Below are 23,671 nucleotides of genomic sequence, written 5' to 3' on the forward strand. Positions count from 1 at the left end.
CGTTTCTACCTCTCGAAATTAAATGTAACTGATATGGATGACAAACTGATAACATTATGGTTTTCTGTTCTTGAAGCTATGGTGAAATTGGGAATGGGGCAATTTGATCGCCCACTTTACAACATTAAAATAAATACCATGACGTTTGAGAGATCAAGGAGTCTCAGGGTCGATACCCGGTGGAGGCACAAGTGGTTAGGATCCCACTTTAAACTGTAGGTCCAGTCCAGATTAGCCTTCCTGTGCATGAAGTGGACTAAAAACAAAAACACGATTACTCTCAAATGTTTGAGTGAGAATTAATTTAGATAAGACCTTTAGTTTTAGTCCTAACCAGAAATCGGAATATGAACTCTTAATGGAACGATTACTACTTGGAAGGAAACTGATAGTACCCTACCGTGGATGAAAATTAAATATACATCTACACGTACATGGCACTATATATTTTCAATATGACCGCTGGTTAAGAAGCACAATACTCGGCAACAACACGGATTGCTCCCTTAGTTCTTGAGTTTCTAGAGGCATTCAAAGTACAGTTTATGATCATCATTGTAGTCAAGCGCAACACAAACGACTCTTGTAACTTTCCACGGGAAAGAAAATCCTTGAATTACGTATTACGGTTATTACCGTTAAGAGAAACGTAATCCTACAGATCACTCAACGACCGTGAGCTTGACCCAGATTTTCAACCTTGTATTAGTTGAGGTAGAATGTAGCACAAGTGCCACTCCCAACAGCGCACTATGAATCAGACTTTCTGTATTTGAATCCTACAGTAATTACCGTACCTGGTTCGCTCGGCTACAGTGCTCTATTAAAGCTTTTCTTCAGCAAACATTTCTCAGTCAAGTTTTTAGATTTACATTCAACTAACTACATATAGAAAATTATATCAAATTGGTTCATTCATACTTTGTGCTATAAATATCTGATTTAACACAAAACATCGGAAAAATCGAAATTGTATTTTCCTTTGACTTACGTCGCTATTTGTCAGCTTTGGGCTAATTGCGATCATAAGGTTGAATGGTGATTAGATGCAATTGATAACGAGACCACTCACATTCACACCCAGGCCTGGACTCGAACCCGGAACTTTCGTGAGCCGATCGCTAAACGCACTTGGCCATCGAGGCCAGAAATCAAATCCTGGCACTGGGCTGACGCCATTTTATTGCCTTAAAAACATATTTATTTGAATCAACTTCCGTATGTTTTGTTGCTGAGAGACTCAGTGACCAAAGTGCGCTGCAGACACGGATCCTACGTTCGAATACTAGGTGTGAATGCAGACAGTTCTTTTATCTTCGTTTCTTCGTCTATTTCTATGATTTGCCATTCATTTTCATTGTCGCGATTAACGTAGAAAGATACTATGTAAAATAAGAAAATAACAGGGTTCCTACAATATTGTCAGATAGCACATTTTTTCTCTCACTTATGTGCAACTCGAACAATCCCATGCATTAGCAATATTTGTACTCTTTACAGGCTCTAACTCGTACAAAAAATATAGGATGAAATACTACATCGAGACGCGTACTCTTTTTCCAGTGACGGACAATTTGAAGTAAAATGATAATTATGTTCATTCATGAGTTAACACTGAATTCAATGCTATAGAATTATTAAAGGTATGATATAATGCCTTCTAAAATTTGTCTGAGAACTCTATTTCAGAAAATTAATGCAATAATAAATACCCCTCTTTAGATGTTAATAATGATAAAGACCCAATGAATAAGTATTCAAATGGACGTCTAAGTGTTTTATTTTTCCCGTCTTACGGTGTAAAACATGCCATCGGTGAAACGATGTTATGGGATGTGGATTTTTTTTCTTTTACAAATAAAATATACCAGTAGCCAAACATATTCGAAGGTACTCATATTTCTGCAATTTGTTTTATTAAAATAATCTATCTTCAAAAATACGGTAAATATTTTGAATAGATTGGTTTGCTTTCGCGAACCTGAAAGGAAACAAAAGATAAGTTCATAGAAACACTATTGTCGTTCAAATTTAGACAGTTACCTTGTATGTGTCAATTGCCGAAGATAGTACTCAGACTCATGTCAAGGAAAAGTGAGATATGATTCATACTAATATATAAAAAATCAAGGAACGAACCTGGCTAATGCATTAAGCTTTTAGGTGTTGGTAAAACAACGAAATAAATTGAACTCATGGAGAGAAGAGTTTTATTTGCTTGTATCAGTGTTATTTTGCGTTCCTTCCTACCACTTTAGCTAATCCCGACGATGAGAATGAATGGCGATTGGGTGAAGTGAATGCGGGGACAATAGCAAACACGCTTGGACAGAACAGAGAAGCACAACGCTCACAGAGGATTATACTGTCTGTTGGTTCAGGCGCCAGAGCTTCGTTCACCTGTGCGAATGTAGTTTTCAGAGCGTATACGTGGAACAAAGATTGAATTATTTTTGCGCCTTTCAAGAAGGGTTACACCAAACACCTCCGAGGGAATAATTATAAAGATTTGTTTGAATCTAACAAGTAAACATTTAGAAAAGAAACTATTCCTTTAAGACTCTGTAATCTGAGCAACAGCCCCGATAACGTGCGACGGATACAACGGAAACGTGATTTGAAGTTGAGACATTGAGCTACCAAGTTTGTTAGTCGTAGCTTGTGCAACAAGATAGAATTCGCGTCCTCTGGGCCCATTACAACCGGCCAAGAATAATGTCCCTAAAAACGGTTGTCAGCATCCAATCAGTCTGTCGGGATTTAATTTGTAGAATCTGGAACAGCGCCAGGAAATTGAAAACAACTGTGTGTCAGTTCCAGGCAAACGGCAGAGTTTTAACTGCTATCAACAGTTTTCCTGGGATTCCGCGAAAGATCGAAGAGACGAAAGGGGGACTTGGCTGCTGTGGAAAAACTGTCTGAATACTTTTGCATTTTATGTCACGAATGCAATTTTACTTCAATGTATATCATAGAAACAAAAACAAATGACCACACTTGATTATGAAAAAGGCTATTTAGGATAATTATATCCAGGAATTTAGCCAGTATTTTCAATCTAGGAGGGTGCGTACGTAAATTTAGAGCCAAAACGATTTTAAATTGGGTCTTTGTAAATTTATATATATATATATATATATATATATATATATATATATATATGCAGGGTGGCCCGTAAGTCCCGTCCCTACCCATTGATTGGCCAGTAAACCATATCTCCAGTGGCGTGCCCACGATTTTCGAAAGGGAGGGGTTATGTATACTTTTTCTTGGTAGTCAGCCCTCATTTTGTCAAATGTTCCTATCTTTGACGTTCTTTTTTTTAGGAATTCTGGGCCAAAGGGAAGGGGGTTATAACCCCCCTTGGGCACGCCACTGCATATCTCATATCTCAATACGTTACAATAATGGTTTATACCGAAACTAGATGAACTTGGAATCAGAGATAAAGTTTGGTTTCAACAAGATGGGGCTCTGGCTCATTATGCCCTCTGTGTGCATGGATATCTCAATGACACTTCTCCTAATAAATGGATAAGTCGTGGTTCTGAAATATCCCCGGCTCCTATGAAATAGCCCGCAATTAGTCCGGACTTGATAACGTGTGATAACTCTCTTTGGGGATACATAAAGGACATTGTGTCGAAACAACGTTATAATTCCAATGATGAGTTGAGGGCAGCTGTTACAGCGGCATTTGGAACAACAACCCCTTCTATGTTGCGAAAAATGTATCAGAGAACATGGCGTCGCATAATATTATGCAGCGAGAATGAAGGACAGCACACAGATACACTGGACACATAAAATATGTGAATGGGTAGGGACTTACGGGCCACCCTGTATATAAAGGGGGCATTGAAAAAAATTGCGGGTGTTGGGAGGTGTGGATAATTCCTGATTATCTCTGTCTATGCTTGATTAGTTAAAAGTCGCTGGCCTCCGTGGCGGAGTGGCCATCTTAACTTTCTACGAAACCAAAGATCCGGGTTCGAACCTTGGTTACGGGTAACACTGTTAAGCCTTGTTTCCATGTTAATAAAACAATCAAATGACGACCAAGGCAAAATTTATTGTAGAAAAAATATGCACTAAAACGTAACGTTTCCACCCTCTAACAGGGTCGTCTGAAGAAGACCCTGTTAGAGGGTGGAAACGTTACGTTCTATTTTTTGCCTTGATCAGCATTTGATTCCTTTATTTTGGTTAATGGATGGATGTATCACTGTGTTTCCCCGTCATCAGTTCATCATTCATCCTACCCGGTGGAGGCACAAGTGGTTCGCATCCCACTTTAAACTGTAGGTCCAGTCCCGATTAGCCTTACTGTGCATAAAGTGGACTTAAAACAACATATCAATCAATCATTCATCCTTATCGTCGCGATTAGCCTAAGAGGTAGAAAAGCGACGAATAATAATCGATATAGAAAGGTTAAAAAAAAAATCCTACAGCAAGGCTTCCTTCGGCTGAGATCGACAACTGACAAAGAGGCATGAACAACATCCAGTTCCTAAAACAGGACGAAATCAAGTAACGCCAAGTTATCAACGAACAGACTAGTTTCTTCAGCCTTATATAATGTGCCTTTAAACTGAAAAAAATCTCTCAATGGGAGAATAAATGTAATAATAATGGAAGATGTAATGGGGGAGGGGAAAGTTCTTTGTCCTTCAATTGATCAATTCCGACTTGTTCAGACGTGCGGCATATGGTTGCATCCACTTACGTACAGAGCATGATACAGCTTTGCCTTATAAACTAACTAGTGTTCAAATTAGATTTCCAAGACAGGCGTTTAAGACAACACCGGATAAGAAAAACAAGTGCACCAAGGATGAAGTTGTTTGTGTTGGCAAGATCCGCTAACAACCAGCTAGCAATGCAAACACTGTGAGGCGTGCTTTGCCACAGTACACGACAGGGAGAAGACTGCACAAAAATCTTCCTCAAAATCTAAACACACCACAGGCGTGACCGAACAAAACTAAATATAACCAAGATGAAGCACAGTGTTCACAGTGTGTAATCGTGACATGGCTTGGCTTGACAAACATACAATGAAGAATATATTTGTGTATTACGTGTCAACAATTGTTGCTTTCTATGAACAGGCTCCAAACCTTACTCAGGATTCGAACCGAGGATTACTAGCTTCGTAGCGCGCTACGCTAACCACGCCGCCACAGGCTGGCGCGATAAGCTACTTATTTGTACAGTCACGGACACTGGCGGCTTGTAACGATTCCACTGAAAGTCAATGTATTCATTAAAAGCCGGCAGTGCCCGTGACTGTACGTTCAGTAGTACCAGTAACTAACACGGTCGGCGCAGAATGAGGTACTTTTCTATCCTCGTCTGTTAGTACAAAAAAAATCATATAAAAAAGCAAAGGTCTGAACATTACAAACGAGAAATTGTTGACGAGTTTCTCTGTGCAGCATAAAACCCATGCACGTGTAAGAACCAGCGGCGGTTCCAGGATTAATCATCTAGGGGTGCTGAGGGGGTACATAATAAAATTTAGGGATGTGATGTAGAAAACTAAGAAAACAAGAATCATTCTTTGGCCAAGTACATCAAATACCACCAATCAACTTTTCCGGCTTTTTAAAAACATTACAAATAAACTGAAAACTATTGGTGACTTGCTTCATTTTTGCTAGTTTTGATCACAGAAAAGCACATGTACAGGAAAGTAAATGCAATTCTCTTTCAGATTAGGATCAATGGCTTGCATATTGTATACAATAAGAGCGGTCTCACTTCAATACCTAACATACTAGACTCAATATGACGACAGTGTTTTAATAAGTCATAACGTAAGATGGCATTGCAAATGTTTTCGGTTGAAAACAGATTTTGAAAAGGGGCGCTGAAGAATATTAAGGAGTGCGCTAGAACCCCTTTGCACCCCGCTGGCGCCGCCAGTGGTAAGAACGCTCTACAAGATAAAAAATTCGGTGGCGACACAGGTATTTCTGTTTAATGAAGGGAAAGACACTACCAAAAAGTATCTCAATGAAAATCCTGCAATTCACGACAAAATCCATCTTTGAAGACGCAAACTTCAAATAATGCAATCACGAGTCACCTACCTCCATGGTTTAGTTCCTGTAGTGTAAAGTACGATTGATTCGAAAAAAATAAGTCAAGATCACTTTCACTTCTCTCGCAGGAATCATACAAACGGAACAAACGACATCCGCTGTTACAAATGCTTCCCACTGTTATGAAGGCAAAGCAAGATTTGCCCTCTGCTCGCCTGAACTGTACCACATGGTACAACAACTTTCATTGCCTGAAGGCAAAGTGGACAGACTTTATGGAGTGGAACAAAGTTTACGGGCTCACAGAGCTGCGCAAGTTATCGCTTTGAAAGCGTCGGCGAAGTCAATAAGCTATTTTAACGCAAGTTCGTGTTCGCCGGGAATCTCCGTGCTGGGGTTCGTGATGTACCCACCCTCACCTGAGTGCATAGCCACTGAGGCCATCATCTCGGAAGGGAGGACACCGAAGAGGGCATCTCCCGTTGCTTACATCATCGGAATGTTCCCAGAGAAGCGCTACCACTGTGAGGAATGCGTAGGCTTTATCGCTCAACGCGAGACCAACTTCGTGATCTGACGTCAGACGTGAAATGTCCACGTTGTTAGGTTAGGCCTGTTAGGTTTGGTTGTCTTAGCATAAATACACAACAAATGTATTATTTATGCTAAGAGAACTAAACCTAACTAGCGTAACAACGTAAGCATTCCAGTGACGTCAGAAGGTTGCACTCGCGTTGTGCGATAAGGGAACCCCATGGGCAATGGCATCTCCCCGAAAGCCAACGGCAATGGTGGTCTTCTTGCCGCCAAGATCTCCTGTCAGAGTATCGCTGGTTCAGATTCCTCCTAAAATCTACAGTCCCAGTCCAGATCAGATTCAATGCATAAAGTGGACTCTCATAAATTTGTTGACACATGCTTCGAAAGCAGAAGCAATGCTTGCAAATTTCATAACCACGTCATCGTGTGTAACTTGACCAATTAGCACACAGAACTCAATTGACACAAATATGCTGACTCCAATAACACATTAACGTGCATAATTTGCAAATGATGAACTTTCTGGTGCCTCAAAAAACACGGTAATGCATAAAAGGGTACTTTTTATCAGCTGATGTTCCGTGTGATGTACTAAAAATGCATAATTTGGAAAGATCAGACAAAATCATTTCAAAGATAACTAAGTTACACGTTTAACTGTGTCATTTGATGCATTAAAAGTGCATCTACCTTGATGTGATACATTTAGAGCTTTGTGTCAGATTGGTGAGAGGGATAAGCACAAAATAACGTATCGATAAATACATCATACACAATATCACTGCTTAATGTAGCACAAGGACTTACTTTTGGAAATGATGCTCGATGTAGCAAGAGAAGATGACCCAGTCTCGATACTCACTTCTAAACACGAAAACAAGAACAGATACGTCTATGAACCTCCTCACCCTCAGAGATTATGCAACATTCGCACATCCATAAATACCAAGAGAACATAAAGATAATGCAAGAGCACAAAGGAGGCCATTACGAACAAATTACTATCGCCACGAACATCAAAGCCTAAAGGTAATGTTCCATCTTTAACTTCTTTGCATGAAGCTGATACTGACATTAAAAGTTTCCTGCACGACGGGAGATCATCAAAACTACACCATTGTATTTCAAACACGCTTCCAAAACAACAAATTCGCTCATTAGTATCTGTATTTTTGTTACATAATGTCGCACTTCTGCCACTTTTAGTCCGATCGAGACGACGAAGATGAGTGATGATTAGATGAAATTGATGATGGGACACTCAGAAATAACACCCACGCCCAGGCCAGGATTCTAACCAGAGAACTTCGGTTGCTGGACCACCGATCCGTACATTCGATTTTTTAGTTATACAAGGACAAATATGTAAGAATTAACATGTTTTCTGATTAGGATGGAAAATTTCCTTTTTTGCAGAAAAAATCCTAGTGCCATATTTTTTATACCAAGTATACTATTCCGATGGGAAGGATACGAGCATGGTTATATCAACAAAACACTGAAAAAGAAGACATGTGTTTGTAACCCCTTAATACTCATGTAAAAAAGCAAACAGAAAAGCTGAATTGTTTTCAGGAGCACCTGGCAGCAGGAAACTGCAACGAAGAGGGACTTTTTTTTTTAAATGGTTATAGCAAAAAAGTGTGCCGCGTAGATTTTCATCTACTCATTTATGAAAACACAATGAACCAAGGTGTTTAAACCGAATTAAAATTTTAAAGGTAACCAGAAATCATAATCAATATATTTTGAGATTTCCGTCAAATTGGATATTCCATTGTAATTATTTACATTTTATGGATTTTTTTTAATGTTTACATTAGGAAAATCTGGCATGACGATCGAGTTACTTTATTTACCTTAATCAAGCAACATGACCGAAAAACTTGCCTCCTGGCGCAATCTCCACTTTTGCTTTTCAAAGAAATTAGCAGTTTATAATCTCACATCTAGTTTCAAAATTGAACGACTTGTCACGCTTATCTTACTAACACAAGATTTATATATATTTAATGCAAGTTTTAGAAAATGTGTCGAAGAATTCAACTTGTGCAGTTGAATAATAATAATGTAGGAAATCAGAAGGGTAATAATGAACTCTTTTTCCTATATAGTAAATAAAATCCTCTGGTTGTTCACGAAAATGGTCTACTCAAAATGAACAGGAACACCGCTAGCTTCCCCTCCCAGGCCTTGTAACAACTAGGTCAAGTTAACGTGTCGTAATAGTAGACACGTGATCCAACTCCACCATATTACTGAGAACCTTGAGACACATCTTGCTAACATCAACTGCACTGCAACGCACAAAGCCAAATGAGTCGAATTTCCTCCATTAGAGTAAGTTCCACGGACAGGATATCAAAAGACAAAAATGCATCTGGTTTCGGAATTTTTTTAAATGACTTGCCAGTGCAACAGCACAGAAGAACTCGGATAAATGTAGTTGTTATAAGTGAAAACATTTACTTTGAATACTGAAGTTGTAAACCAACACGAAACATGCTTCACTTGCATCTGTACTATGACTTATTAAGCTTAATTCCTTTCATTTCTGCTGTAACAGAGCATCCACGAAGCGCACATTTGTATTATACTGTCAGTTATAATTTTACGTCAATTTCCTATCTACTTACGTTAACTGCGATGAAGATGAATGACGATTAAATCATCGCTTAACAGACGAAAGGTTATACCTCATAAGAGCCAATGTTTCTTCTTTCCACAAAAATGTTTTTGCATGAGGTGCATTTATTTTTAGAGCTCTCCGTCGTGGAACAATGAGTCTCAATTACTGAAGTGTCAAGAGAGCCATTATGTGAAATATGAGACATGGTAAGTATTTTTTACGTTTTGCCTGTTTATAGAAGAAATTAAATGAAAGAAGAAACACAATCGAACGTCCACGATTTGGAAGGGCTTAAAACGAAAATCTTCGGAGTCGACAATCAATAAATTAAACCTTGAAAACTCATTTCATAAAATGCTTTCACTTAATTGTACTTATATAACGTATCAAACACCATCAGAGGCTTCGAGAAAATCCGACTCCTTTAATCAGGGAGCTCGAAAAGGTACTCTTTTGAAGTAGACACTCCGTCAGAGTTATTATCCAAATAGAATAAATGGAAACATTTCGATATTTTCAAAAGCTAACTGTAACCATTTCGATGAAATTGCCTTGGATCCAGGTATAAATTCAATCATCACGATAACGAAACTCATTACTCCATAAAACAGATCAATATCAAAGTTGAAATTCCAGTCTGATAATGTCTTCATGTAACGAGAATATCATCGATGGATGCTGACACTCAATTTACTTTACAGCAAACGTCACCACCACACTAAGGTACAGTGCTGCATATATATAATACATAAAGCATATGGGGAATATCAGCAAAGATCTCGAGTAGCACAAATTCTTCAGCATAGCGAACAAATGTACAATTATATCAACAAATTTCGACTGATGCAAAGAGTTTCTCCAACATGCATGCAGTTTAGGACATCACAAACAATAGAATTAAATATACTGAATCAGGGATTAATAACAAAAATGCGCACGTTTCCATGCGATTCAAGCTTAATGGCAAGCTTGAACGAATGGATTCGGTACGCTTTTATTTAAAACACAATCAGAAAACCACCAAAGAACAGCACCAAACTACACATTGGGGCTAAGTACCCACAAACGATTACATTACACCAACTTTATAAAGTGCAAGATGACTGCAATACAACATATAAACTACTAGAGCTTAACTTTATAAAAGAGATAAAATATTAGAAGCACAATGAAAAAAATCTTACCTTGAATGATATCTGCGTGACATCATCGTCCTCTTCGTGAATGGTATTGGAGTTAGACGCCGCCATCGCTTTTGCCTGTTCCTCCGTGGATCTTCAATCTGCTAGAATCCAGAAATCCGCACCTTACATCATCTATTCTGACAAACTGACATTCGCAGCCCTTCCACTAGGTGGCTATCCGACAAAATCTAATGCGAGTAGGTATTACAAATAAAGGAAACAATTTCACAAAACACTGCTCGTGAACACGATTGAACTACAGCGAATCTTATTAGATGGAATCTTAAAATAGCCTTCAGTCAGTACACGAATGTTCGTGTCATATTGAGCGTAAAAGTGAATTCAAACATCCTTCTCGCAGATTGCGATGTGACGCGGCCTTAACAACTGCAAAGGACCTCATTAACTCAGAGTCAAAGAAAGTTCAACAGATCACTTTGCCTCACGGAAGTTCTAAATCGAAAATATTCTTAAAACTCTTAGGATTAATATCTGAAGAAAACCTTCAAACTCAAGGGACGCTGGGAGACTTTTTCAAGCATAAATACTGCAGTTCATGCGCAACTTTCTGTAAAAATATTGGAAGTCTTCAATAAACTTTACACTTGTTCATTTATTTCTCGCAAATAGGAGAGAATAGGTACCTAATGACATGAAAATTACTAACTCCTGGCCAAGAAAAACTTCACGCTCACCTATAAATGGAACAGTCTTTTAAATGTGGACACACTTTCCAGAGTTAGCATACTACTAGTTAGTAACAAAAAGGTATACAATCTCTAATTGGTTATATTAAAACTGCCCAATTACATACTGAATCATGCAATCTGTTGAAACAATAAAGTAAAGAAAATTAGTATTTCAAATATTTCTGGTCTCGCGTGTTATACGAGACAAAATAAGAAAGATACCATTGAGAAATTGAGATTGGAACACTGGAGGCGGGGGGGGAGGGGGATATGCATCATGGTAGTATAGTATATTCAAAGATACTTGTACCTAAATTGCCCATCACAACGTTCACAGTGGTTGTGTTCCATAATGTGAAGCCCAAAAAATGAAACCTGAGGACGCTCTCTCCCAATGTCTCCAGAATGAAACTGTACCCTGTGAAAACAAAGGGGATGTGGAAAAATGTAAAAAATTAACGATGGACAATTTGTGTCCGCGTATCTTTGAACTTTACTGTACGCTACGACAGTAGAGGTCCGACAAACTTCGAGCATATATCAGAAATAGTTTTTTAAAGAATCTGATACCGCAGCGTTATTCCGTATGGTTTTATACCTAGAAACTACGACATATACGTAGAAGTCATTACATGCTATAGTACGGTAATGAGTCTGTATAAAACTGACGAAAAGCACAATAGAGCATTTATGTGTATGAAATGCTAAATTGTGTAATGCACGAATATTTACCTTTCGAAAAGTTTGGAGCAAATTGATTATGTGACTTGCCGAGAGTATCTTCTCAAGCGAGGTGTAGTCAACTAACAAGTTATAAAAGGCTGGTAACGTATCGTCATACGATTCTGCGCTATGATGTTTAACATATTCTTAACATGCTGTAAGTGAAAAATTTTAAAAAGCAATTTGTGTACGTACTTGGATAATTTATAACCAAACTTAACGTACAGAAAAATGACAAGACCATGATTGGAAGAAAATAATAAAAAGAATGAAGTAGTCGTATGAGTGGCTATATTTAAAAATAGTACCTCGGCATCACTACTTAAGCCCGAGGAAAATATGGAAACCTTGTAGGTGTAAAATTGGTACAGGCGAATGCGGTAAGGTGTGCAACGGTCACTATGTGGGTATGACAAAAAGGAAGGTGGCGGGGTAAGGAACCCCGAAGTAAGGTCGCCTCCCCCACATACATTCTGGTGCCTCTAAATAAACCAGTACGTCATTTGATCCGAATTTAATTTGGATGTGACAAATCGATGTCAAAGGAAGACATGTTGGAGGAGAAGATCTCAATCCGCCTTGTTATGTCCTCTAACCGCTGGCATAATCGGCCAGGACAAAACTTTTGTATTCTGCATGGGTTTCTAAACCGGTACAAGAATGATGCTAAAACTGTCTGAATAAAATTCCACTAAATCACATAGTAGAAATCGAAAGATATTATTTATCCTTAAGCCATTAATCGGGGAAAATGAACTTCTCTACATAAATGGATACAAATCACAACTCGCATAATCAGGAAATAGTCCCCATTTTAAGTTTGCTGGTGAAAAAATAGAGAAACAATATCGGAACGCGACAACCGAGTTCTCAATCAATTCAATTTTCAATATTCGAAACAATGAACCGAAAAACCTGCAATCGATGGAGCGAGTTTAAAATGCCGAAAATGCATTCCTATTCCATTGTCGAAATGTCTTCGTGGAAAAGCTTTCAGTTTTCATTCACGGCACGAAGATTGTTAGGGAAGAAATCCAGGTGGGAATTCATGTATTTTGAGCAACATATTCCACCCCATATCAATGAATGACTAAGAGTTTGCTCACAATCTCGGTTAGTTCGATAATTTATGACTTCCGAATAAATTTTGTAACACTTTTCAAAGGCTTGCACTATTCTCTTTTTAAATTGGATTAAAATATTTTCGAGTTTTCTATCTCGAAGCAAAGCTCTTATTTGCAGGGTTAGAGCTGGGGGTGGGGAGGGGTATAATTTCATCATCTTAGTCACATAAGCTAACGGCAGAGATGGAAATTTTTTTCCCGTTATGCAACAGGACATAAATCATCTTTAGAAGTGTCAATGAACAGTCTCCATTTCATTGTCTCGTTGATTGACTGATTTCGTTTATTTTCCTTTGCTTTTCTGCTACTTTGGCTAATTGCGAAGATGAGGATGAGTGATGATATTATGACATTGATGAAGGAGTATCACAAAGGCGGCCCAGGCCGGGATTTGAGGCCGCGACCTCTGGCGTCACAGCAGGCTGTGCTAACTACTCTGCTATATTGTTTAATGCTCATTATGAAGTTAATTCATCTCAGTACAAATACTGTTACAGTAAATCATCATTTTTAGAATAGAAATCTTGACTCTTCCAGGCGTTTACGAAAGACTCACAATCTAGTCGTATGCTGAAGTAGTCTTTCAGTTTAGAACATAGACGTTCGTCCTATTTTCTTCATCACACGAAAACGGAGGAGGATAGACATATATCGACTGCATATTTGAATTCTGCGTGAAAAATTCTATTAGAAACCCCCTTTCTCTCTCCCATGTGTCAAAAGTCATGTTGACCAGTGCTATCTCCGTCTTCCGTTCCACTCCCTCAGTTTTGAAACCAACAAAAGACTGCCCTATCCCTGTCCCTCTCCGACACCATCCTCCCGAGATCTCGGGAAGCCCTTTTCACTTCAAGGATCTCATTGTTCGAGGTGCTTCCACTTCCTTGTTCTCCACACACCTCGGGTCTCCCACGGCTCTTCACGATGGAAGACTTTTTTCAGTTTCTTCTTCCATTGTTCTACCAAGTCACATACAGTACAAAGGTTTAAGAATGCAAGATTTTACTAGTAACCAATCATAAATGGTGTAAAGTTATTGAAAGTATTTTCTTCGTTCTTGGGCACATAATTTCAGTTTCTTTTTTACATCAAGTAATACAAAAATCAAAACAAGAATACAAGTGACAAGCTTATAATAAATCCATTAATTTGGATTTACATGAGAAAATTGCATCAGTATCTTTATTGAATAATCACAGTGCTTTAGTAAGATTGATAAAATTTTAGAAATTTTATTTCGTAACAATCAATATCATAATAATTAGGAAATTTCGTTGCAATTAAACATGAAAAGATTCCTCAAATGATAAACTTCAATTGGGTAAATTTTTGCTACTAACTATTTCTGTACATATTATTAGAACATTTCTTGTTTTCTTCTCTTGAAACTCGCAACATAATGTAAGATTCCATGCATTTCTTTCTGGATTTAATGCAATGACAATTTATCTTCCATGGAGCTTTATATTAAGTATGTACACCCGCTTTTTATTTGTAGTAATATGTCTACCATCCTCCATCAATGATAATTCACAGTTGCTATGGGGGTATAAAAATCTCTATCAAATGGATACCTTGTTAGCAACGGTGTCCGGAGCGTTTCTAACACACACATCCGTTTTCAACCCACGAGGACATGTGGCTCCTTACCTTTCACACCCGTGTGTGTTCTCGTGACCTTTCATTTACCTCTAAGTATTACCACAATTCCTATTTATGGTTCAAACAGGTACATGATATAAGGTGCACAAAGCATCTTTAAGAAGTAATACGACTGAAACTTTTAACACCGAGAAGATAGCATGCATTGCCACAACAAGTGCGATTTCCACCTTTCATGCCCATTGACCAGAAAAAGGATCGCTAGATTTAAAATACATTAACAGTACATAAACGCATATTGATGACACACATGCATTACAAATGATATTATGCAGAACTTCAAAGGGAGAAACTCTTTCCTACAAAAGGAACAGTGCTTCAACGCACCCTAAAATTCACGACATCCTGAGTGAGACCTTTGAGGGAAATATCACTCTTAAAACATTTCTCGCTATCACAAGATTAAAATTTCTAGAAAAATTCCAAATTTCTAATATATCATTATTACTGAAAATTCTTGGAAGGAAGAGAAACTCGCAGAAAATATCTGAATCGATGTAATAAAAAGAAAATGAAAAACCAAAGCGCACCATCCTTGTTCAAAAAGAGAGTACATTACATTACAAGATCTCATTCGTGTTAGTTTTAAAATAGTTCTCTTTGTGTAGATAGAGTTTTTGTCATGTTTGGCCATTGGTTATTACGGAAAATGAATTAGCAGCCGCCCGGGATCATCGTGTGTCGTCTCAAATGAAATTTCGTGGAATTCCTTGTACACCCAAAGCCAAAAAAATAATAGGCGAATTATCCACCACCATTTTCATTCAGTCTGTTTTCCACAATGTGACGATCATGAATTGAAATAAAGACGTCAATAAGCTGAGGACAATCTTCAAATCAACAGAATTCCGTTCCTTAAAACAACACAGGATGTAGAAAATAAAATAATGGACAATTTGTCCATTGTTATCTTTGCCGTTGACTGTACGTAATAGGATTAACCAAACCTTTCCATTTGTATATTTCGTACACAATCTAACGCATAAAATACGGTTTGTGAGAGCTTGAGAATTCGAGTTTTAAGTCCAATTCATGAACAGATAGGCTAATCGGGGCTGAACCTACAGTTTAAAGTAGAATCCAACTATGTGCTTCCACAGGGTATCGAACCCGGGACCCTTTTATTATAAGGCGACGACGATACCACTACGCCATCGTAGAGGCACGGTTTGCGAGAACCTCGCATACATTTTCAGTTGCTGTAAGCGCCTGATAAGTGTCATGCTTATACAGAAATTCTTGCGTGTCTCACGAAGACAGAAGAGTATTACAAGACATATTTCACGAACCGTGCGAGTATAAATTACTCAAGCTTTCCACATAGCAGAGGTCCTGCAGATTCCATACGGTGGAACACACAACATTATCCAACCGTCAAGACCAGAAATTGTTGAGAAAACTTGTTAGAAAAGTGTCACGAATGGCAAGGAAATTTTACTATTTGTCACTTGTTTGCCATTTACATTTCCATAAACAACAATAATTTGACTTTATTTTTACGATGTATTAAATAAACTTGTCTGTTTCTGTGCAACACAACAACACGAGAACACTTTAATGTTGTACACATTTGTGTATTCTCTGCATAATATTTGTATTAACCAGATAAACGTCATTATTTGCACATAACTGTGTCATTCAAATCTTCACTTTGTTTTGTAAGTCTCATTTTCTTAAAATCACATACGGGTAGAAATGGTCTGAAGTCGCTTGATTACATGCAAATATGGTCAACTTAGAAACTGCTGGTTATATCACAAAAGCAAGGACAATTTTTTCAACGTATCCAGCGTTAAGTATAGTTTCGTCAAATAGAACAATCGCAGATAAACTCCACGATTTACTTATAATTTCCTTAGCAAATGAATTGATTGTCCCGAAGTCATGGCATGTGGCAATGTGAATTTCAATATTTCACCGAATACCGTTTGTTAAGAGTTCTTCATAGTTTAACTAGTACTAAATGTTTATATAATGTCAATTTTTTCCTTCTTTAGGCTCAGCGAGACAACGAAAATGAATGACAATTGGATGAAATTGCTGAAGGGACACTCACAAAGGAACATCAATATCCAGACCTGGACACGAACCTGAGATTTAGTGTTGCCCACGGGACGAGACGGGACAGGCTTTTAAAAATTCGAGACGAGACGAGATTGATCATGTGTCCCTTTGACAAACGAATATTTTAGAGACGAGACAGCATTTCACAGCATTTCCACGAGACGAGACAGGCCAAAGTCTCGTCTCGTGGGCAACACTACTGAGATTGCGAGTTGAATCACTCATTGCGCTCGGCCAGCGAGGCATCCAGTGTCCCTCGTCCCTGACACCACGATAAAAAGAATGACACAAAGACTCTAGACGTAAGTCACCTCATTTCCTCGACCATGATCCGAAATTTAGACAAGAGAGACTACCCACAATTGTTGTCAGGTATTTGCTGTCGATACTCTCAGTCGACGGGACTAAACCCTCTTCAATTACGTTACAAAGTAAATAACTCCGCATATCTAATTAATAGCCAAGTACTTGGATCTAGTAACATGTGTCATCGTTGTAAATTTGTAATTTCACACTACCATACTAGTAGGTCTTAAGTCTCGATTAGCCCATCTAACCACAGTGTAGGCGTAAAACAAACTGACTTTTCAAAAAAACATCAGAAATGAGCATTCTCACATTTCATTCGTGTCTGTATGAGTTGTTGTTTAGCGTTGTTTTTCTGCCACTTTTTGTCTAATTACGACAATGAGAAGGAGCGATAATTAAATTAAGGGACACTCACAAAAAACGCCCATGCTCTTCACATATGCTTTCTCTGCGCCGACTGAAATGATCTATCAACACCCCTTTAGTAACTCACATTTTATTAATTTTTTTTTTTACAATATCTGCAATTTTTATAAACATCCACAATCGTTGAATGTGTATTTACTGCGAAAAGTTTTCAATAACCGTCCATACACCATATGATGTGGAAAGAAGGATATATTGAAAATATCCTGTTTGTTTGCAAACTGCCTTCTCACGGGAATTTCTTGGTTAAACACGAAACGGGCGGAAAGTTTAGTTTGCACGCAATCAGAAAAGAACATTTACATTCTGGGCCACAGCAGAGTTATGGAAATTATCGATGACCAGTCCCTATAAGACTTTCTTTGTAGCTATAGCTCTCATCAAATATTGCTCAACGCTTCCCTGTTTCCTAGTATTCAACGTTTTCGCCATGACATCATTTGGCCCACGCCTGCAGATGCCGCATGCTGTACGCATTGTTGGTAGAGATAGAATCGAGACGAGACTTGGCAGTCTCGTGTGCAGGGTCTGCCTCGTCTCGAGTTTTAAATGTGTCTCGTTCTCGTCTTGGAAGGGCACGTTTCGGTCTCTTCTCGAGCACCATACACAGCGTGGCATTGCAGAAAATTAATAGCGCTTAAAGGCCATTACGGCACAAAGCTTTTCTTTTCATTTCTTCTGTTTAACCGTTTTGATTCTACCAAAGCTCGATTGATGTACTTTATGCACACAAAGGCTACACAGTTTAAAGTTGGATCCGAAAAATTATATGCCTCCACCAGATATCGAATACGGTACCCCTTGATTACGCTACCGCAAGGCCAACGAATTTTCGATTGATTGATTTTTTATTTTATTCGCATTTCTGCCACTTTTGACTAATTGCAAAGATTAGGATGTCCGATGATATGATGAAGTTGGTGAAGGAACACTCACAAAGAACATCCATGTCCAGACCGGGATTCAAAAACGGGACCCCCTCGTATAGTAGCGCGCTGTGCCAACGAACTTACGAGAAACTGATTTTGATTAGTTGTGATGTATATCTCTTATTTTACCATTTATTATTTTAATTTTCACTTTCAATGCATCAATGGACAGAACTTTATCATCTTGAAATGATCTTATCTGACTTTCCCAATTGATGCATTTTTAGTGCATCACAAGGAACATCAGCCGATAAAAGTGCAATTTTCTGCATTTCTGTGCGTATTTTGACACACCAAAAAGTGCATCATTTGCAGTTTGTGCACGTTAATGTATTATTGGAGTCAACATATTTGTGTCAATTGACACGTCTTGGGGTGGGCCTCCCCGATGGCGTAGTGGTAACGTCGTCGCCTCGTAATCAAGGGATCCCGGGTTCGAACCCCGGTGGAGGCACAAGCAATCATGTCTTGGGTTGTGTGTGTAGGGATGCACTTCTGATCCTTGCTATACGGTAATATTACAACAGTTATGATTAGTAAAATTTCGAACACGTTAGCCACGCTGTGTGCAATAATTAAGCACTATTAATGTACTGACTGTTTACTATTTTAGAGATGAGTAAGAAAGGCTAGAGAAAGTGTGCCGAGCAGGGTAAGAGCTCGGCTTTAATTTCGCAGCATCTCGCATGATTACAGAGTCGTAAAATAGACTTTCTGCTCGAAATATGCTTAACATATTGATGTTAATCTGTAAATATTATTAGATAATTTCTTCAGGTGACAATCAAAACACACAATTAAGACCATCTGAAAGTTCCACTCGAAACAAAGTCTTTACAAACGACCGATTCACGACACTAACTGAGAATTCCGAGCAGGGAGAAGTGCCAAGTGCTGCTCTCTTTTAATAGGACAACGCAACAGCGAACGAGTTTCTTTGAATGAGCTGCCTGATAGATCGCAACATGCGGCATGCAAAGCATTTTTCTGAACGCAAAAAGATCCTAGGCATCGGACTGGACAATTTAGGGAATTTTAGACACGTCACCAACAGCATTAGCAGGACCATGCAGTGGGTTCACCATTAAATAGAAATTCCTGTTTTGTTTGGCTTTAAATTCATTAAGAGTAATTGTAAAAACACACGGTGGCTCTAGAACCAATAAAAGCTTCGAATATATAATTACAGATCTTCCATTCCGAATTTTCAAACTTTCAAGAATACAATTGGTGTGCTCAATTTCTTTCGAGATCTTTTAGACAAAAAAGTAAGGATCATCTGGGCTCTTTCATTCAGTTCTTAAATTTAACTATACATCCCGCAATTTTTAAATAATTACTTTCAGATTCAGATTAAATAGGGTAGTTTGTGAATTATACTCTCTATATTGTAATTGCATATTCATTGCAGCCAACAAAACGCTGTTCAAAATGTCTCACGGCATATCGGTGCCTGAGCGCCTTGAGTTGTTGACTCAAAATCTCTCCTCCAAAGACTGCGAGTTCGAGTCCCAGACTGGGCAATGAGTGTTCCATTGCGAGTGCCCCTTCGCAAAGGGCATCTAATCATAATTTTCCTCACGGTTACGATCAAAATATAGAAGAGAAAAAGCGCTGTAAAACAAAACTACAAGTATGTCCCCTCCTCGTTTATTATACTGGAGATCGTTGCAAACACAAAATGGAAAAATGTGAGTTTGTTTTACAAATGTCTTCACGATTGGTTGATTTAGTATTTTAAGTCCACTTTATGCACAGTAAGGCTAATCGGGACTGGACCTACAGTTTAAAGTGGAATCCGAACCACTATGTGCCTCCACCGGGTATCGAACCCGGGACCCCTTGATTACAAGGCGACAACGCTACCACTACGCCATCGGGGAGACCCACAAATGTCTTCATGAATTATCGACTTTGTGACTGGGCGAGTCGAGTGGTGCACTCACAATCTCGCTATCGAGGGTACTGGGTTTGAGTGTTTGTTTATCCGAGAGTGTGCTTTCGATAATTTTGTTTTAAATGCATCATCACCATCGCGACTAGTCAAGAGTGGTAGAAGAGCGACGTAAAATATGACAGACGGATAATCGCTAACATATGACAAATACGTCTTATTGTTTAGTACGAGTATCAGCTGTTTCCCGTTACCGTGACCTTTTTTTTTTTTTTACGAAAGAGCAGATAATTTACACGTAATTTATGTTTAATTGCTGATGTCAACAAACACCCACATAATTTTTGAAATCGTCGACAACTGTGTGTAGTCAGTGTAAAGAAGTTGTTATTGATTGATTGATTTTGTGTTTTAAGTACACTTTATGCACAGTAAGGCTAATCGGGACTAGACCTACAGTTTAAAGTGGGATCCGAACCACTATGTGCCTCCACAGGGTATCGAACCCGGGACCCCTTGATTACAAGGCGACGAAGTTACCACTGCGCCATCGGGAGACCCCACAAGTTGTTATAGTTTGTCAAAACATATCCTCAACCTGAACCCTTAAAAGAGAGGGAGAGATCTAACATTACAGTAAAAATATTAATTACTTGCAGTCTTATAATGTAATAAGAAGTGTTATATTTTCTTGCCGATTAGCAAAAAACTTTCCTGCTTATTATTAATGGAAATGCGTTTAAATCATATTGACAGTATTTACATGACCATAACCCCTACCTCCAAAGTATACTGGCTTATGATCTCGACTTCGAATCTGGAGATCCCCGAGTTAGATCACCTGTGGGGACAAACAAAAATGACCATTTGAAGCTACTTAGCTACTGATAAAAGTGTTTCAAAGCCGTTTGTAGTCTTGTATTAACATGTGGCATTTTCGGGATTCGAGATTTTGCACTATAAAATGTGTAGTACGCTAGTACTGTTAGCAAGCTTTTGTCAATAAAAAGCTAAGTGTGAAAACCACCGAATTGCACCCACTGGGAAATGGTAGAAGTGGTAAATGGTCTACACTGTACTAGTTTTTACCACGATATTTAAACTACTCAAATATTTCTTCAATTGCCTATACATATTTTCCATCTGACATCATTATTTCAGTTGCCTCCAGACAAAAGAGGGCGCGGCAGTAACCACCGCATCCGCCTGTACACCGTACGCGGATGCATTAATATGCATCGTACGCGAATCCATTAATGAGGGCAACTCTCTCCTTATTAAAACTAATCACAAAGGATCTTGGAGAAAGGGTGTCTATAGGTTCTCACACTTTCTTCCGATCTAAGCCGTGACTTAGTATCTCCGACCAGAGGAATGCAACTTAGCCTTTTGTTATAAAAAAGTAAGAGGGTGGGTTTGAAAACATTTATAAATTGAAATAATAGGTATAATATATTTTTGTCTACTGTCGCTTCGGTAGCTCAGATCGTTGAGTGTCCGGACTTATCTCGTCACCAACGGCCCAAGGTTCGAGACCTGGCGTGGTATGATGAGTGATTTGGTTTACTTTACTTCGCTTTTCTGCCACTTCTAGCTAATCGCGAAGGTGAAAATGAGTGATATGATGACATTAGTGAAAGGACACTCACAAATAAAAACCATGCCCAGACTGGGATTCGAACCCGGAACCGATGAAGGTCAAGGGGAAATAGTTTTACTTTCAATTTTTTTACAAAAAAAGTTGAAGGTTGATATTTTTGTAATATACTCTATACCTTTTCTCCTTAGTTAAGTCAATCGTGGTGATGAGAATGGATAACGAACTTATAAAATAGATCCTGAGCAAACAAAAAATATCCATACCTCTCGACTTAGTTGTCTTATTTCAGCAGATAAGTAAGCTTCTCAGTTTCGCAGCGCCAACCTCCGTGACGGAGTGGTTAGCACAGCACGCTACGACGCCAGGGGTCCCGGGTTCAAATCCCGGCCTGGGTATGGGTGGGTGTTCTTTGTGTCCCATGACTTTCATCGTATCACTCATCGTCGCGATTAGCCAAAAGTGACTGAAAAGGACCGCTAAATAACAAAAATCACATCCAAACTAGTTGCGCAGCATGCAACGCTAACAAAGAGCTCACGGTGGCCGGCAGGAACTGAATAGTATTTGTTTGCATCTAACTGACCACTTGCTTTTCCATTATCATATTACAATAATATACACAAATCGTGGGCTTTCTGCGCCAAGCGGGAGTGAGGATGCTTCTCTTCCCGTAGAAGGGAATTACAAAACACGAAGAGCGATCATGTTCAGTTCATACACGTAGGCATGTGCATGCACGCTATGATCCCTAAATAAGGCAGGGATGACCCACTTCAATTCAAAACGAAAGTATTGTAACAAACTACTTTCTTTCAGCAATTATAACACTTAAGGACTCCTAATTATCCTGATACTTTCACTAATGAAACTCCTAATTCCTTCCTACTTGGATTTTTATTTCCTTATGGTGATTCTGAAGTGTATTAAGCAATGTTTACGGAGCGTTCTTTACAGAGCAAGGACCGATTATCCACCACTTGTAGTATAAACAGCAGATTGCTAAGGAATTTTGTAAGGACGAAATTGGATCCACCCCCTTTCCTTGGGTATTCATTAATTTACGGATGAGCGGATGTTATTGTTTCATTCCCCCCCCCCCCTTTCGGGCATGGTTTATAAATGTTATTATGTACGTTCTAATAGAGCAATGATTCGCAAAGCTTTTATTAGAGACGATAGCATCATCATGCCGTTAAAAGCAACTAAACCTAAGAATGTAAAATAAATAGTAAGTTAATGAAGGATTAAGACGTTTCAAGCGCAGAGATGAAAGTTTGTTAGTATTCGCTTATGTTCTGTTACGCAAAAATGTAATTTCAATCCAGCTTGATCGCTACAAACAGCAGAAGCAACAAAATAACAACACTGTACGTATATTTTTCATTGGAGTTAGATGCTTTCAATATTTTTTCTAGTTTGTTAGTTAAATCTATTGCAATCCACATGACAATCAACTCAATACGTGTTATATGGGAAATTGCACAACACATGCGGAGATTTGTGTACAAAATGAGCATGATACGTTCAATCAAATGTTACATTATGCAAGAATTCCTAAATGTGACACAATACTTCCACAGTATGGTTAAGTTTCCTTGCCAAGTTATTTCTGTTATGAAACCAAAGGAAGCGCGTCGAAAAATTCAGCTTGTGCCAAATCAGCTGTCTACCGTGGACCACGTCAAGTACGATTTCTCCCATGGACTCGTCCTTCCAACTTTGAAAAAAAATTGTCCCTCGAGAAAGTACCCCCAAAACACTCGGTAATAGAACAAATCCACCTAATAATAAAAAAAGAACACCTACACACTCACAGACACACGCACACACAAAATCCACTGGAAATGA

At 38.6% G+C, this 23,671-nt stretch overlaps 1 protein-coding gene across 11 annotated transcripts in view; it reads right to left on the minus strand.

Annotated features, from left to right (window-relative positions):
- Nucleotides 1-23,671, minus strand: part of LOC145983879 (adenosylhomocysteinase-like 1) — a 355,689-nt gene that overhangs the window by 120,667 nt on the left and 211,351 nt on the right. The window contains exon 2 of one of the 11 annotated variants that reach the window (XM_083116955.1): nucleotides 10,404-10,501. The exons of 6 other annotated variants lie outside the window; for them this stretch is intronic. In XM_083116955.1, coding sequence (XP_082973081.1) covers nucleotides 10,404-10,469 — 66 coding nt within the window. In that variant the 5' untranslated portion in view covers nucleotides 10,470-10,501. Of the gene's footprint in view, nucleotides 1-6,098; nucleotides 6,244-7,397; nucleotides 7,501-10,403; nucleotides 10,592-23,671 lie in introns of those variants that run through there. 4 more of the 11 variants (XM_083116953.1, XM_083116954.1, XM_083116962.1 and 1 more) reach the window with 4 other exon arrangements.

Source organism: Lepisma saccharinum, chromosome 2 (assembly GCF_977018435.1).
Source record: "Lepisma saccharinum chromosome 2, izLepSacc3.1, whole genome shotgun sequence".
In the NCBI taxonomy this organism is placed as follows: Eukaryota; Metazoa; Arthropoda; class Insecta; order Zygentoma; family Lepismatidae; genus Lepisma; species Lepisma saccharinum.